The sequence below is a fragment of the Dendrobates tinctorius genome, unplaced genomic scaffold, assembly GCF_039654945.1.
Source record: "Dendrobates tinctorius isolate UK_male_01 unplaced genomic scaffold, ASM3965494v1 ptg000016l, whole genome shotgun sequence".
Classification (NCBI taxonomy): domain Eukaryota; kingdom Metazoa; phylum Chordata; class Amphibia; order Anura; family Dendrobatidae; genus Dendrobates; species Dendrobates tinctorius.
Genome location: NW_027361684.1, coordinates 33,394,493 through 33,412,522, shown reverse-complemented (window position 1 = coordinate 33,412,522; position 18,030 = coordinate 33,394,493). Strand labels below are relative to the sequence as shown.

Below are 18,030 nucleotides of genomic sequence, written 5' to 3'. Positions count from 1 at the left end.
GAAGTGCAGAACCAGATGGCCGCCCCTACAGAAGACCCCACCTAACAGCCCGATTTCTGGACACTTCGGCCACGTTCACCATTTGGTCAGTATTTATTTGTAAGCCAAAACTGAACCCCTTAATAGCTTCCCCCAATTCCTAGGGGACAAACAATACCCACTACAGTCAGTGATTGATGGCAGCAATCACATGAAGGACTTATGGTAGTTGGGAAGGAGCGAGGGTGGCTTTTTATACAAAATAGATGACCTGTCGGCTCCCTTGTTCTAGTAAATACTTGTATCCCTCAAAACTATTCCTATGGAACATCTCAACTGCTGTACCCATTGCCCTTATTAGAAGTGTATGAATAAATTGGCAATTGGGTGTCACCATTCTCTTGGTTAGTGGCCATGTACTTTAGTGATACTGTCAGCACCTCTCCCCCGGTAATTACTAGGTGTCAAATCCCGATACATTCCCATGGAGAATTAACGTAACAAGGAGCAGCACAAAGCAAATTTTCTACAAAGTTTTACAAAATTGCTATTTATGAAATACCCCCGTGTCACATGATAAGAACATGTGCAGTTACTGCCACTTTTATTTTAAATCATTACAAACATGCAGTCTTTCCCTGCAAGTCCAGAAAATTATAAAAACAAAAACACCCCACTACAAATAACAAGAGACAGCACAGACCGTGAACCCACCCTGAGAATAGTGTCTCGATAGTGGCTTTCACCAACAGCTCTGCTGACATCGAGATTCCTCCTACTGTAACCAAGTGGCTTCTAGTATTTAACCCCTATCCGACATCAGGCGTGGAATCGCGATTCACCTGCGGCTATTAACCTGTTAAATGCCACTGTCAAATGCTGACATCAGCATTTAAAAATGTGCTTCCAGCAATCGTGCCGCAAATCCACCCATTGGTAGTGACCCCTGTCGTGATCCATTTCACCGGCGGGTTGGCATGACAATCAGATCTCCTGGAGACCTCTATGGCTGTCACCGCTGGCTTGCAGCGAGTACCACCCAGTGGTCAGCGCTCATAGCAAGTGAGTAGTTCAGTTACATACAGGTGATCTGATCATCGCCTGTATGTAGCAGAGCCAACTAGGTTACGGCTAGAGTTGAGCGACTTTGGTCAGATCGGGTTTCGTGAAACCCGAATGAAACTGGTCCGACTAGGGCAAAAAAAAGTCGGAGTTTCGTCCGAAACCCAACCCCAATGCAAGTCAATGGGGAATAAAAGTCGGCATTGAGTGGATGTCATCCGCTCAATGCCGACTTTTATTTCCCATCGACTTGCAATGGGGTCGGGTTTTGGACGAAACGCAGACTTTTTGCCCTAGTCGGACCAGTTTCATCAGACTCAAATTTTGTTTCATTCGGGTTTCACGAAACCCGATCCGACCAAAGTCGCTCAACTCTAGTTACGGCAGCTACTAGTCTGCCATGGAGACTATTGAAGTAAGCCAAAAGTTTAAAAAAAATTAAAAATTGATCACACATTTGGTATCACCGTGTTCAGAATTGCCCTATCCATTAAAAAACGGATTAGCCCGATTGCTAGACTGCGTAGCGCGAAAAAAGCCAGAATAACTTTTTTTGGTCACCACAGCATTGCATTAAAATGCAATAACGGGCGATCAAAAGCTTATATCTGCACCAAAACGGTATTAAAGACAACAGCTCGGCACGCAAAAAATAAGCTCAACCGAACCCGAAATCATGGAAAATGGAGATGGTACAGGTATTGGAAAGTGGCGCTTTTTTTTTTTTTTTTTTTTTAAACAAAGTTTTGAATTTTTTTCACCACTTAGATAAAAGAGAACCTAGACATGTTTGGGGTCTATGAACTTGTAATGACCTGGAGAATCATAATGGCAGGTCAGTTTTAGCATTTAATAAACAGTTAAAAAAGCCAACACAAAACACAAGTGTGGGATTGCACTTTTAGCAATTTCATGGCACTTGGAATTTTTTTCCGTTTTCTGTTACACGACATGGCAAAACCAATAATGTAGTTCGAAAGTACAACCAATCCTGCAAAAAACAAGCCCTCACATGGCCATACTGACGGAAAATTAAAGTTATGGCTCTGGGAAGAAGGGGAGCAAAAAACAAATGAAAAGACAAATACCTCCGGGGCTCAAACAACTGATCTATGCCCCCCCCGGGGCGGAGTGTTGCCTGGTCTCCGGAGGAGGACGGAGGCAGCTCAGCGAGGACAACAAATACCAGCATACTGTGCAAGCCGACATTACAAACCATTGTAAGTTTATCCATTGCATTTCCAGTTGTCAGGCCACTGATGCTCTAGAATGGGGCCACTTGAAGGCATTTCGCTACAAGATAGGCACATGTCTGGTCTGTGGGCCGCCCAGTCATCACGGGAACATCAAAAGCTCAAAAATCCCACCACCCCATTCTTCCTCACTGGAGAATGAATGGAGCAGGATGGTAATATGCGCATGATCCAGCTGCAGGGACCATCCATGGGCTGACCAGGCCACCTCCACCACCAATGAAGAGGCAATGTACAAGACCTGGCCGCTCCATATGTGCACATAAAACAGAATCCGGGACCGTCTGAATAATTAGCGAGGCCTCTAAACAGATTCACCACAATCTAATCAGATCAATGGTGTCATTTGTAAAAAAAAAAAAAAAAAAAAAAAAAAAAAAAAAACACTTTATAGGGAACCTGCCAAGTTCCAGTAAGACAGGGAAGCAAAGCAGGATAATAAATAGATGAGGGGGAAATGGCAGGATTTTTATTGTGTCCATTGAAAACCCTGGTGTTTGTAGTTACATGAGTCCAGTGGGCGGTGCTGCTGGTGATTGACAGCTATCACTGCATGCAGTCATACAGGGAAGACTAGGCTCACCCACTGGACCCAAGACTTTAATAGACTGCAGGGAATTCAATGAGTAAAATACAAGTTTTATAGAAACTTTCCTACAGCAGTGTATACTGATCTGCGCCGCGCCTCCTGATCGGTCTATTTAAAGAGCTTTTCCCACATCCATCAGCTGCAGCCCGGACTGCTTCATGATCATTAGCCTGAAGGAGGAGACGGACGCCAGGCTCCATGTGTCACCACAGAAGAGCACCAGGGAGAGCGACTGCCGACACCACACGAATGGCGCCAATGTGGGAGCCGAGTATAAGCTTTATTGTTTTATGGGGGCCAAACATTTTGATCAAGAAGAGGTTATCGCAGTAGTGGACAACACATTCAATGTCTATAGGATTACCTTTTAAAGTCTACAGTGTGTTCATTAGTCATCCATGGAATATGTGACGAGTAGCTGATCGCAGAGTCCCCACTGACCATAATAGAAGGGTCCCCATGTCAGCCATTGGAATGGCAAGGTGGTCACAGTGCTGCTCTATGTGCAGTGGTCCACTATCCCCTCAGTCCCAGAGAATGAAGCAGCAGCGTCATGACTGACTGCAGAACCTGTGAGATGGGGGGGGGGGGGGCACAGGACCCTCGGTTCTCTTGACCAATTGTGACAACCCCCCGTCCATGTGCAGGTTGACACCACGATGCTCTACAGCAGGGTCCCCAACTCCAGTCCCCAGGAGACACCAACGGTTCAGGGTTTCCCTAGTATGGCCCAGCCGATGGAATTACTGCCTGTGCAGGTACTGCAATCAGCTGGGCCATACTAAGGAAACCCTGACAACATGAATCATTGGGGGCTCTGGAGTTGGGGAACCCTGCTCTACAGAAACAATCACCAAGTACGAATAGCTGTACAGAAAACTGACAAAAAAAGGTTTCTAAAAAAATAAACAGGAAATGCTGGGGCTTGCCCCACAAGAGGCGGCAGCCAGCGCCCCCGGGGGGGGGGGGGCTCGCCCCACAAGAAGCGGCAGCCAGCGTCCCCGGGGGGGCTCGCCCCACAAGAAGCGGCAGCCAGCGTCCCCGGGGGGGCTCGCCCCACAAGAAGCGGCAGCCAGCGTCCCCGGGGGGGCTCGCCCCACAAGAAGCGGCAGCCAGCGTCCCCGGGGGGGCTCGCCCCACAAGAAGCGGCAGCCAGCGTCCCCGGGGGGGGGGGCTCGCCCCACAAGAAGCGGCAGCCAGCGTCCCCGGGGGGGGGGCTCGCCCCACAAGAAGCGGCAGCCAGCGTCCCCGGGGGGGGGGGCTCGCCCCACAAGAAGCGGCAGCCAGCGTCCCCGGGGGGGGGGCTCGCCCCACAAGAAGCGGCAGCCAGCGTCCCCGGGGGGGGGCTCGCCCCACAAGAAGCGGCAGCCAGCGTCCCGGGGGGGGGGCTCGCCCCACAAGAAGCGGCAGCCAGCGTCCCGGGGGGGGGGCTCGCCCCACAAGAAGCGGCAGCCAGCGTCCCGGGGGGGGGGCTCGCCCCACAAGAAGCGGCAGCCAGCGTCCCCGGGGGGGGGGGGGGGGCTCGCCCCACAAGAAGCGGCAGCCAGCGTCCCCGGGGGGGGGGGGCTCGCCCCACAAGAAGCGGCAGCCAGCGTCCCCGGGGGGGGGGGGGGCTCGCCCCACAAGAAGCGGCAGCCAGCGTCCCCGGGGGGGGGGGGGGGCTCGCCCCACAAGAAGCGGCAGCCAGCGTCCCCGGGGGGGGGGGGGGCTCGCCCCACAAGAAGCGGCAGCCAGCGTCCCCGGGGGGGGGGGGGGGCTCGCCCCACAAGAAGCGGCAGCCAGCGTCCCCGGGGGGGGCTCGCCCCACAAGAAGCGGCAGCCAGCGTCCCCAGGGGGGGCTCGCCCCACAAGAAGCGGCAGCCAGCGTCCCCAGGGGGGGCTCGCCCCACAAGAAGCGGCAGCCAGCGTCCCCAGGGGGGGCTCGCCCCACAAGAAGCGGCAGCCAGCGTCCCCAGGGGGGGCTCGCCCCACAAGAAGCGGCAGCCAGCGTCCCCAGGGGGGGCTCGCCCCACAAGAAGCGGCAGCCAGCGTCCCCAGGGGGGGCTCGCCCCACAAGAAGCGGCAGCCAGCGTCCCCAGGGGGGGCTCGCCCCACAAGAAGCGGCAGCCAGCGTCCCCAGGGGGGGCTCGCCCCACAAGAAGCGGCAGCCAGCGTCCCCAGGGGGGGGCTCGCCCCACAAGAGGCGGCAGCCAGCGTCCCCAGGGGGGGGCTCGCCCCTTCTCCTTCCACGGGCTCATTCTACCCACCCTCCACCAATGGGTGTCAGCTAGTGACCCAGGGTTCACCCCACTACCCCTAACAAGGTGTGGCAGCCAGCATATTCAGGCCACCCTCCCCCAACAAGGTGTGTGCCAATATAGTGATCACCCCCAGCTTCCCGCTACCCCCTCCAGGGGCACAGCCAGAGTCCTCAGGGTGACTGGTGCCATACAGCCCTCTCCTCCTCCATTGCGCGTGGCCCAGGCTATGAATGATCAGTCTGCACTGGAAGCCATGATGACAGACCAGGACGCCCACATCTGCAGCGCCATCCTCTGGCCGTCTCCTCCCGGCGCTGTGGTCACAGGGACTCCTGATAACCGGGAACGGCGGCAGTGTAGACCGATCCGGTGATGACGGCTCCCGGCGCCTCCGCCCAACAATGGAGGCCGCGCCCTGTGCCCGGGACACGTCCGGCGCCATCACGGCCGGTCTGACAACTCCCAGTAATGGCCGCGGCCCGCAGTACGACGTGAGCGCCGCCCCGACAATGAATGAGAGTCCCGGGCAGGAGCCGTGCGGGCCGCGGCAGTGCGGGCGCCGGTGCCCGGGGTGTGTGCGCGGAGCCCCCGCCAGCACGACCTGCCGCCCCCGGTGACGGGAGCCCGCCACCCGCCCCTCCGCCTTCCGGGGCTCGCCCTGCTCGGCGGTCGCCATTTTGCAGTCGTCTCCCTTCCTGCCCGCCGCCCTCCCACCTCGCCCATCTCCCTCCGGCCCCAGCCCCCGCTCCTCCGACCACGGGCGCCTCCGCAGTGTCAGCCCCGCTCCCGCACCCCGGAGCCCTGGGCGCCTCGCCTTTGTCCCGTCCTCTCGTCTCCAGCCCAGCCGCCATTTTGTCGCGTCTCCATTCTCTCCGCCCGCCGACGTATGGGAAAAGCCGCACATTCCTCTCACCGTCATATCGCTCAGCTTGCTCGGCCAGCTTAGCCTGGTACACTAGATCCTCTCGCTCTCCCATGGCTGTAGCTAGCGGGGATTAGAGGTGATCTACTGGGCGGATGGAAGCCGATTGTGTCTCTCTCCGTCTCCCAGCGCTTCTGTCTCTCTGCAGCCGAGCCCGGGAAAGATGGCGGCTCCTTGATCCGGGAACTTCCGCCTGCGCACGCGGACAATCGCTCGGCACTATAGTAACGGCTCCCTAGCAACAGCAGCAGGCGCGGCAGGAGAAGGGCGTGCCCGCTAGCTTCCTGCGTCAGCAAGATAAGGGCGTGGTCTTTAAATGACGCTCCTTATAAGGCAGCAGAGGGGCGGGGCCTGTGCCTCCGTTAAAACTGGGAGTAGTGAGCTGTGTGAGAAAGATGGCGGCGCGCACAGCGAAGGCTGCGGTGTGTGAGGGTTGTGGGCTAATGAGCTGACACCGATCAGCATGATGTTCTGTTGTCACAGGAGAGGGGATCGTGTGCTGGTCGCGGGGGTCTGACCTCTGAGACCCCACAGTCATGAACCAGAGTCTGGCGGAAGTGCGCATGCTCGCCCTCCAGTCCATTCATTCTCTATGGCACTGTCGGACCTGCTGTTCCCTCCTTCCCATGGACCATGAATGGAGCAGAGGACCAGCATGTGCTCCTCCGTCCATACAGGACGGGCTGTGGGGATAGCTTCTTATTGTGGGAGTCCCTCTAATATGATCTCCACTTCTGTAACAGGAGTGATGGGAAGAGGCTAAGTCCTCATACACATGAAGCCGCAGTTGGCCGCGTCCGCCTTACATATTAAGACCCCGCTCAGCCGACCGCTCATGTATTTTCATTGGGCAAAAAGTGAAAGCTGTCCCTCACATCAGATGACTTATTTCCTCAGTACAAAGAGGACTGAGTGTAGGAAGGGACCTGCCATGTCTCCTATCGCTATTACCCTGCAGAGATCTAGTATTTAATCACCCCACGTGTGTGTGCGGAGCAGCCTGCCAATCACAGTGCCAGGGAGTGACAGTGCGTTCACCGAGCAGTGACTAGCCGCTTCTATGTCGTCCCAATGACTGAAAACGAATGGCGGCAGGGCAAATATACCTCCATTTCACCTCTGTGGCCTCTGCTCCAGTAAGGCTACTTTCACACTTGCGTTAGGAGGCGCAGCTCACGGCCGCTGTGCAGCTCCGCCCCCTCCGGTCAGCTCCTCCTATGGGTGCATGATGCATGCGACCTGCGCACCCTATCGTTAGCGTTGGGTACGCACAGAGGCGTATCTAGGCTTTCTGGCACCCGGGGCAAGAATTCGGTTCGGCGCCCCCCCCCCCGCCCAAGTACATATGCGACTTGCACACTTAGTCATGTACCTGCGAGCTGCACCTCCTAATGCTCTCAATGTTCAGTAAAAAACTGAGAGAAGCAGGAAGAGAAGCTCGTTCTCACAGGACTATAAGTATGAAAATCTCATATGAGTGAAGTGTCCGTGTGATGACTACTGGAACCTGCAGAGCTGAATCCTGACATTGCAGCTTCTGAATTCTCACAACGAATGCACTGCACACTTTTAGGATTCTCCCTTGCTGATGTACAGTCATGTCAGCACAAGTATGTGATTTATATACTTCTGGCCACATTCCGACTAGACGTGCCCGGCCTCGCTCTGTTCATTTTCATTGAGTGAGGCCACACACGTCTAGTCAGCATGTGACCGCATGTATGTAAATTACCGGCACGAGAGAATCCTGACAGCGTTCAGTGAGCACTGTGAGAATTCAGACGTCTGCAGTCACATAGAATGACAGCAGACTCAGCACAAACCTGGACAACCCCTTTAATGTTCCTAACAAATAAAAACATGAGAACAAGTCAGTATCACAAATAACCTTTACATCCAGGTACCTTATAGATGACGTCGTCTCTGCAGTCAGTCACCTTTTCTTCTAGACCCCATGATGAGTTTTCTCATCCACATCTCGTCTCTGTAGACGTCCATCTTCTCCGGTCTTCTGCAGCAAATCTCCACACGACGTCCTTAAAGATAGAAGTGTCATTATAATGCTCCTGAATAAAAATATCTGCAATATACTGTCGCCTCACACTATTCCCCTCTAGCATCCCACCTGTTCACCATACTGTCTCCTCATATATTTACCCCCTCACTCTCTGTACTGTCTGCTCACACATATCCCTGACTCCCCATACTGTGTCCATCCACATACATTAACGCATTCGCTCCCCATACTGTCTGCACCAATCCCCCATACTGTTTCCTCATACATAGTCTTTATTTTGTGTCCTCAAATCTCCCCACACATTAAATCCCCCCATCCCCAATCCCCCACATACATTAAGTACCCCCATCCCCATTCCAAATCCCCCCACACATTAACCCAATCCCCACTCCTTAACCCCCATCAGCACTCCAAATACCCCCACACATTAACCCCAACCCCACTCATTAACCCCCCACACATTAACCCCCATCCCCACTCTAAATACCCCCACACATTAACCGCCATCCCCTCTACAAATTCCCCCACACATTAACCCCATTGCATCCCCACTCATTAACCCCCCACACATTAACCGCCATCCCCTCTACAAATCCCCCCACACATTAAATAACCATCTGCACTCCAAATACCCCCCACACATTAACCCCCATTCCCATTCATTAACCCCCACACACATTAACCCCCATCCCCATTCATTAACCCCCACACACATTAACCCAATCCCCACTCATTAACCCCCATCACATTAAATAACCCCCATCTCCACTCCAAATCCCCCCACACATTAACCCCATGGCATCCCCACTCATTAACCCCCACACACATTAACCCCCATCCCCACTCTAAATACCCCCACACATTAACCGCCATCCCCTCTACAAATCCCCCCCATCTCCACTCATTAACACCCCCCATCTCCCATCTTAGGTGGTTCTTCAGCTCCACAGTGGAGCACACTTACCACCAGCGTTTGCTCTGGGCGCCGGGGAGTGACGTCAGCAGCGTGATCACATGACCTGATCACGCTGCTGACGTCGCTCTGGCCCGGCGGTCAGAGCTTCAATTGTACTGGCGTCTGTATAGACGCCAGTACAATTGTTCCCTGGGAGCAGGCGCGGCCTCCTCTGCGCCGGCTGTTAGCTTGACAGCTGACACAGAGAACCGCCGACTCTCAGGCCGGGGGGCGGCAGAACGCAGCCGCCAGGGAGGACACTGCGGACCGCTGCATTAGGCGGCCCGACTGCGCCCCCCTGCTGGCTGCGCCCGGGGCAACTGCCCCGGCTGCCCCCCCCAGATACGCCACTGGGTACGCAGGCCGTGCGCTGGTATGCTTTTGCCTGCACATGCACCCTTTTGACGCTGCGCCTCCTAACGCAAGTGTGAAAGTAGCTGTCACCAGGTTTTTTCCATGTAAAGTGCGGCCACCACCATTAGGGCCTCTTTTACAACATACTGGGATGCTTTAAATAATAGTCCTCAATCTGGTCTGCAGATCCCCCCCAAAAAACTTTTATTATCCTTACGACGGCGCAGTCTGGTCCGATGGGCGTCTGTAATTTTCATCTGGCAACAGACGCGGCAGGAGAAGGGCATGTCCGCCAGCTTCCTGTGTCAGAACTAGGGCCTGTCCCTTACTACTTGCGATCGCTGTCCTCCTTCCCTGTTTCATGTGGATGCCACATCGTACATCATCCACACAGTGTCGTCATTGTGCTCCTGAGCTTTAGGGATAGGGAAGGAGACCCCTAACCCCGGGATATCTTGCTTCTGTGCCGCAACATCATCTGGACAGAATTCTGGTGTAAAACACCTTGAATCGTTGCAACATTTGTACATCAGTACTGGCCAGCTACACAGAAGTGAGAGGCAAAGCCCTCCCGACAAATTCATCATATTTTATGCCAGAAATGTACGCTAGCCCCTGAAAGGAGTAACATTTGGAGGAATACGGCAGCTGTAAGATGTTCTAAATTCGTGAAGAGGTGCACGCCTGATGGATTTGGGCTAAGAGTGAGGACTGTAAACCATACTGAATGAGGCTGCGGGTACTATTCGCAGGGCACAATGTCGTAGAAAATGGCACTGAGCTAAATCGGTTGAAATTCGGGTATATGAGCCTTCATGTGCAGAGCAGCCATTGATTACTGTGATCTACATATCAATCTATGCAGACTGGCTGCAGAGCAGGAGGACATAGAGCCCCGGAAATGAAGGCAGGGAGTAGTGAGCAAACGTGCTCAGATAACGTGGTATCCCGTATGCTCAGATGTTATAGGAGTATCTTGGGTGGGCTCGAATAATATGTTCAAATCCCTGCAGCTACATGTTTTGCGGTTGTTAGGTGGTAGTGTCACCCTTTATGGCACAGCAGGTATTACCCACCTCTGTCCTTCATCATCCGCAAGTACTGGTGGTGCAGGGTTCCTCTTTTCTTGTGGAGACACCATTACTCTCTCCCCATCAGACACACAAGAATGAAGCATATTGTGGTGTAGCACTCTTCCTGGTGCATAATCTCCCTCATTTCAGTCCTCATATACTGGATTCTCTGAGTGTTCTTTCTTCATCATTCGGTTAGGAGTCGCCTCCCATCTGTAATCCAACTCACCCCTACGGGCTTTGCCCGTATCAGAACTCAATATCAAAACTCGATCTCCGAATTGTAATGGTGCCTCCTGCACCAGGGTCACATCAGGATGGCTCATCTCCTGGAATCTTTGTCCAGCATCTGCAACCAATGCCGGTGTTCCCACACCCAGGTGTTAGGCGTCGGATTTCTGTCGCTGCACAGTGAGAATCCCAAGCCTTCCAGCGGTCTTCCATTCCTCTCCAGCCGCAGAGGAGGTTGCTCAGCAAACTCGTCGGTCCAGGCGCTCTGCCCAGACCAGCTCCGTGGGTTTGATTGCTGCTGCCACCGCTGGCGCAGCTATGACAATACATGCTGCTCAGCAGCGAGATTCTCCAGGGACTAAGTCCCCATGTCAGGCCACTGAGCATGCCCGTGGAGTGATCTCCCATTGGAGATCGAAGGTCACGTGCTCAGGTCCTGCTCCTGTTCGGATTGGCCCATCCGAGAAGCCAGGAAGGTCCCGGACGCTCGCGGCTATTAAAGGTTCGCATGGCCGCTCGGCCATGCGCTAGGATAAGACTGTATTTACAGACTATGTGGAGTGAGTGATGTACGTACGCCGCATGAATGTCTCTGGTGAATGACTCATTAAGAAACCCCTACCCTTGGTACGCATGTGTTGTGCAGCCTAGCCTGCTAGCGCCCAGGCTTAGGCGTAGGTAGGACAGAGATTGAGTCAGGCATCTGTCCTCACCAGGGATTCGGCATGCCTCAGTGCACGTGATCCATAGCCAGCGTCTATAGCGGCGTTCGCGGCAGTGACGCCTCGCGTTCAGAGGGCCTAGAAGGACTCTAACCCCGTGTCCTTGGAGTAGAGTTCTGTGGCCGTACACTGCGCTCTTTTGGCAGGGCTCTGTGAGCTTAACAGGCTCCGGCATCTACGTTCAGCGGTTGTGCGACTGTGCATTAAGAGTTCGCACCTGTTCACATTGGGTGACGTAACCCACGTGTGACTGGTTTCACACCGCTTAATTCTTCCGCCATTACTTAGCAGCAGTGTATCACCTCTGCACTGTGGACCCCGGGCTGCGATTGCACCTATTATTTTATAATTTGGTACGTTCCGCCAGCCCTAACATTATCCTAGCGCCAGGGTCTGGCTAATAATGGCGGACGAACAACGACTGCATAGATACAGCCAGCAGCTGGAGGGTAGGTTGGCAGCGCTAGAGCGTTCCACCTCAACTGTGGATGTTACTTCGGTCGCTGTTCAAGCAGCTACAGAGGCTGTCGCCCGTGTCTCCACAGCTAGTCCTGCCCCGACCTTGTCTCGCCTCCCGCTGCCCGAAAAGTTTGCGGGTGATAGTGCTTCATGCAGGGGTTTCGTGAGTCAGTGCTCCATTCACCTGGAGTTGCTGGCAAAACGATTTCCCTCTGAGCGGGCCAAGCTGGGATCTATCATCTCCCTTCTGTCGGGCAGGGCCTTGGAGTGGGCTACCCCGCTGTGGGAGTGTGGGGATCCGATGGGACAGAGTGACACCCATTTTCTGGTCACTTTGAAGCAGGTGTTCCTGGGGCCTCGGGTCACGCACAACACCGCACTGCAGTTGCTGGCCCTAACCCAGGGTTCGTCTCTGGTCAGTCAGTATGCCATCCTCTTCAGAACTCTGGCCTCAGAGCTTGAGTGGCCGGATAAGGTTCTCATACCCATTTTCTGGAGAGGCCTGGCTGATCATGTCAAAGACACCCTGGCCACCAGTGAGGTGCCCACCACCTTGGAGGATCTCATTATGGTCTCCACCCGGATTAATATTCGCTTCACTGAGCGAGGGCTGGAGCGCTCCAAGTCCCGCCAACAATATAGATTGGCTCCAAACTTTGTTAGGCCGCTGGAACCCCTCAGTCAGCCGCCTGAGCCTCCAGAGGCCATGGAGGTGTCTCGCACGGGGTCCAGGGCCCGGTCCGCACGGGTACCTTCAGTTTGCTTCCGTTGTCGGCAGACTGGGCACCTAGCTAACCAGTGCCCACAGCGCCCGGGAAACGCTCCTGTCTAGTGGTGATCGGAGGGGGCCTACTAGACACAGCGACTTTCTCCTCCAAGCTCCTGTTTAAAGGGGAGTTAGAATTTAATTCTTCCACTCTGGTGGTGGAGGTTTGTGTGGACTCTGGATGGAGCGGAGGGCAATTTCATGTCATCTGCCTTCGCCTTACAACACGCAATCCCCCTGGTCCTGCTACCTCAGCCAGTCACTATCAGAGTGGTGAATTAAATAGCACCAATGAAAAAAAACAGTCAAAAATCCATAAAATAAACCATTTTATTGAAATCACATATATAAAATAGGACACTACAGTACATGGAATGGGGAGGGGAAATATTTAAACATGCACAGTGGTGCAAAGGATCAAACACACCGTATCTACCATCCCAGGATTAACCTAGAATATACAAATTATCAATATATGTCCCAGATAAGGGGTTAAAGGCAGCTTGTCATGGGCACACCAGTGTATGGAATGTACAAATAATCAATATCTATCCCTAGTGAGGGGTTAAGGCAGCTCATCATAGACACACCAGTATGTAGGCAAAAAGCTCAACCATTGCTGTTGCCCCTAAATCCCTAGCAAGGCATAATAAAGAAAATTACAGAGCAAATGCTCAAAACAAGCGCCCTGTCAGCATCATCAATATTAGGGCAGCGTCAGTTGCCCAAGTCCATAATAAAGGACTCCTATAGAGCAGGTGCTAAAAATAAGCATCACAGCAACACCTCAGATGCTGCAATGGCGTCATTACCTGGGTGCAGTAAAGGCGATGTGGTAGATCCGATTCCCAACGCCCGTTTCGGAGCCGTAGCTCCTTCCTCAGGGGGCGTGGTAAGTGGGCGCAACCACCCAGTTTAAGTAGCGCGCCCACAGGAAGTCCCACCAGCGTGTACGCTGCCCGCCAATCAGAGGTCGAATCGTCACCACGGCGACGCTGAATACACGCGGGCCCACGTGATCAGACGCCGCCGGGTGGGAGGAGTCAACCAGCCGATCAACAGACAATAATGATGCAGAATAAACATATATTGACATCAAACTATATCAGCAAAATATGTGGGTCAATTCAAGCCGATTATCTTCAATATCTTCGAACCAACTCCGGACTTCATCCACAATCTCCAAGAAAATAGATGATGTATATAAGTTACTACAAAAATAAAAAGATAAAATAAATAAAACAACAGAAAACCACAGTGATCACGTGGACGTTCAACAGGACATGACTACAGGAATGGGACATATGAAATATTTTCGTTCAATCCATATGGTTGGATAGTACCTAATGTCCAGATCCACCTAGTTTCGGACCTGGCTAAGCGATTGAACAATTTTCCTCCCCTTATATTAATGGTAAGGGCATCAATGCCCCGAACACTAAGTAACGTGGCATTACACTCATGATATTCCTTAAAATGTCTAGGCAGAGTTTTCAAACTCGAGTTATCAGTGCAGGCAGAGGCGGCCTCTATACCCAAGACATGTTCTCTTGTGCGGACCTTCAATTGCCGTGTATTCATACCCACAAAGATAAAGTTTGGCTCGATCAAGTGGACCAGGTTTTTGGTTCGGGGGGAGTGATGTTCCGCAGACGGGTGACTCTAGTTGGGATATGAAGCTACAACATATTAAAACATTACTCCTTAAAAGATCCAGAGTATGGTGGAACAGGCTATTCCTGGAGAAATATATATCTAATAAAATGATTCCCAGGGAGCTGAGAGTGAGAGTCATCCCCACATTGCTGATTGAGGATGATACGTTTATTTCAAAGTGGGAGGAAGCATCTAACCAATGCTCTTTAACGTTCCTACAGCTCCTTGTGAACTTTTATTCTACAAACATTGAGACACTAGATAAGTTTATTGATTTGGTTCAAGATGAACTGCGTAAAGGATGTCCACCCACCAGAATTCAATCCTTTGAAGTTGAATTAGATAAAACTATGGACATGGTGGTTAAAAAAATACAGAACAACCAGCTGACCAAATTCAATAGGGATCTTAAAGATTATCAAACCAAGAAGGTCTATTTATGGAGGAATGCTTCCAATCTGCACCGTACGATCTCCAGTGCCTCAGTTACCTCCATGAGTGGACAGTCGGATATATCTCAAACTTCGGCCTCATCCCATGGTAATGGCGGGTCTCATAGGCTACGTGATCACTCGTTCCATCCTTATAAAAGACATCTAATAAACCAGTCTGACATGAATCAGAGAGATAAAAAGGTGATTAATCTAAGTAGCCACAACCTCACCGAGGTGGACCTGTCTTTATTGGGAAGAGGCCTTACTTTTTCACCCACTTCCAGTTTTGATACCTTCACTGCTGTGCAGGATCTCAATTTGTTTGCTAGATCATTACTGTTCAAACGATATTTTTTCAACAGTGATCTCCAACATCTTTTTCCCACAGAGGAGGAACAGGAGGCTATAAGAACTCTGGAGGAACTGGCGGCTGAACATGATGAAGAGGGAGGTAAGATTCCCCCGTCTATCCGTCCACGGTCAATGAAGTTCCCTCCCTTTACCTTATGTCCGAATACAGATCTATTTGTGCATGTGGTGACCGATGAATTTATGAAAATCCCGAGATTCAGTAAGGTGGATAATTTGACCAAAAATGAGAGAATGAGGCTGAGATACTTACAAAATCTTCCAGATGTGGTATTGAAGCCAGCTGACAAGGGTGGCAATGTGGTGGTCTGGCCTACAGCAATGTATGAGAGGGAAGCGTTCCGCCAGTTAAACAACTTGGAATGTTATAAAAAAATTGACATATAACCCCCTCTCTGCATTTGCTGATAAGTTAGACCGGATTGTAAATAAGGCCGTGATCAATGGCATTGTCACCAGACAGCTGGCTTCGGCACTTATCGTTAAAGAGCCCACTATAGCAACATTGTATCTTTTGCCTAAAGTCCATAAGGACATCAGGTCACCACCAGGTAGACCTATTATATCTGGACGAGGGAATTTTCTTGAAAATATCAACAAATGGATAGATCATCATCTTCAGCCGCTATTATCCAGTCTCCCCTCTTTCCTTAAGGACACTGAAGATCTATTGAGGAAGGTCGATGGACTCTGTATGGAGAGTGATTCTCTTTTTGCTTCAGTTGATGTTGAGTCTCTATACACCAGCATTAAGTACGTGGATGGTTTGAGTGCCGTCCGGTTTTTTATTACAACATCTACCCTTTCAACAGGACTTAGAGACCTCATCCTGGAGCTTTTGGAGTTCACTCTCACACACAACTTTTTTGTGTTCAAGGGGTCATTCTACCTACAGCTCCAGGGGACTGCCATGGGTGCGGCCTTTGCGCCGTCCTATGCCAACCTCTTCCTGGGGCTGTGGGAGAGGGACCTCTTCCTGTCTGATGGAGAGGGGTTGATTGAACGTGTCCAGTTATGGGCACGCTACATTGACGATATGTTCTTTATCTTTCAGGGCAGCTCCATCGACCTTCAGCAATTTGTGTCCACTTTGAACAGTAATGATCTCAATATCAAACTTACGCTGGTATGGGATCCGACTAAAATCAACTTTTTGGATGTGTCTATTCGAAAGGATGTGGGAGGTATAATCCAAACGGATATTTACCGTAAGGAAACATCTACTAATACCCTACTCCACGCCTCCTCTTGCCATCCGCATCATCTCATTAAGGCCATTCCGGTGGGGCAGTTCTTGCAACTCCGCCGCATTTGTTCCACCGATGCGGATTTCGAATTTAGAACTAACGAATTGAAAACACGTTTCTTGACGCACGGCTATAGTAGACGGAGTGTCAAAAGGGCCTATCAACGTGCGAAACATGCAGTTCGCAATGACCTGCTCTACAGGAATCATAACAGATTTGAAGGGAATGCCACGGTTCGCTTTGTCACTTCCTTTCACTCGCAACATGGGTTGATGCGTGATGCTATGGCAAGAGCTTGGCTCATCCTTAAGGTTGATCCAGTTTTAAGTAAATTTCTCCCAGAATATCCATCCATCACCTTTAGGAGGGCTAGAAACTTGAGGGATCAATTGGTAGCCAGTCACTATGTTGACCATCGAGCACACACCTTTCTGGGTGATATTCCGGCTAGGCAGGGATGTGCTCCATGCGGCAAATGTGTGGCCTGCCCCAATATTGCACGGAGTACCTCATTTACTTACTATGATGGTACTAAGACATTTAATATTAAGCATCGTATATCATGTACCACTCGGTACGTGATATACTATGCTACTTGTCCCTGCGGTTTAATCTATGTGGTTATGACTACACGGCAATTGAAGGTCCGCACAAGAGAACATGTCTTGGGTATACAGGCCGCCTCTGCCTGCACTGATAACTCGAGTTTGAAAACTCTGCCTAGACATTTTAAGGAATATCATGAGTGTAATGCCACGTTACTTAGTGTTCGGGGCATTGATGCCCTTAACATTAATATAAGGGGAGGAAAATTGTTCAATCGCTTAGCCAGGTCCGAAACTAGGTGGATCTGGACATTAGGTACTATCCAACCATATGGATTGAACGAAAATATTTCATATGTCCCATTCCTGTAGTCATGTCCTGTTGAACGTCCACGTGATCACTGTGGTTTTCTGTTGTTTTATTTATTTTATCTTTTTATTTTTGTAATAACTTATATACATCATCTATTTTCTTGGAGACTGTGGATGAAGTCCGGAGTTGGTTCGAAGATATTGAAGATAATCGGCTTGAATTGACCCACATATTTTGCTGATATAGTTTGATGTCAATATATGTTTATTCTGCATCATTATTGTTTGTTTTGTTTGTGTTATATATTTCTTGCTGTGTGTATAAGAGGAGCTACATATATATATATATATATATATATATATATATTCTGCCTTAACATGCTACTGTAATAGCTACTGCATATTCTGTATGCTAGACCATTCTAGTATACTAATATGTATATAGGTGTATATATCTGGCATATGTACGTTGCATCTGTTTACAATTCTGTTGCCAATACAATTTTTGTATGCATTATATGATTGCATGTACCATTATATATGGGTTCTAGTATTTTCAAATTCTTATATGTCCTTTTAATGTAGATTTAATATTGTCTATACCCAATTGTGTATGCGTCTTTTTTTCTGTTTCAATCCTTGCTCTGTATAATAGCTATATTGTGTTTCCTCTCTTAGGCACTATGCGGCTTTATTTCAATATTCCATATGGCTTTTATCTTGTTGTGCTATATTTTTTGATTCCTGCCCTTCAATTTGTCCTCATTCAAAATGGTGGTTTTACAGTCATATCCATTGCGCGTGTGCGCTGTCTGTTGATCGGCTGGTTGACTCCTCCCACCCGG

General features: G+C 50.9%; 1 protein-coding gene across 1 annotated transcript in view; it reads right to left on the bottom strand.

The window, feature by feature from the left end:
* Positions 1-6,343, bottom strand: part of YWHAE (tyrosine 3-monooxygenase/tryptophan 5-monooxygenase activation protein epsilon) — a 30,949-nt gene extending 24,606 nt beyond the window's left edge. The window contains exon 1 of the mRNA XM_073565647.1: positions 6,037-6,343. Coding sequence (XP_073421748.1) covers positions 6,037-6,100 — 64 coding nt within the window. The 5' untranslated portion in view covers positions 6,101-6,343. The remainder of the gene's footprint in view (positions 1-6,036) is intronic.
* Positions 6,344-18,030: the final 11,687 nt, after the last annotated feature.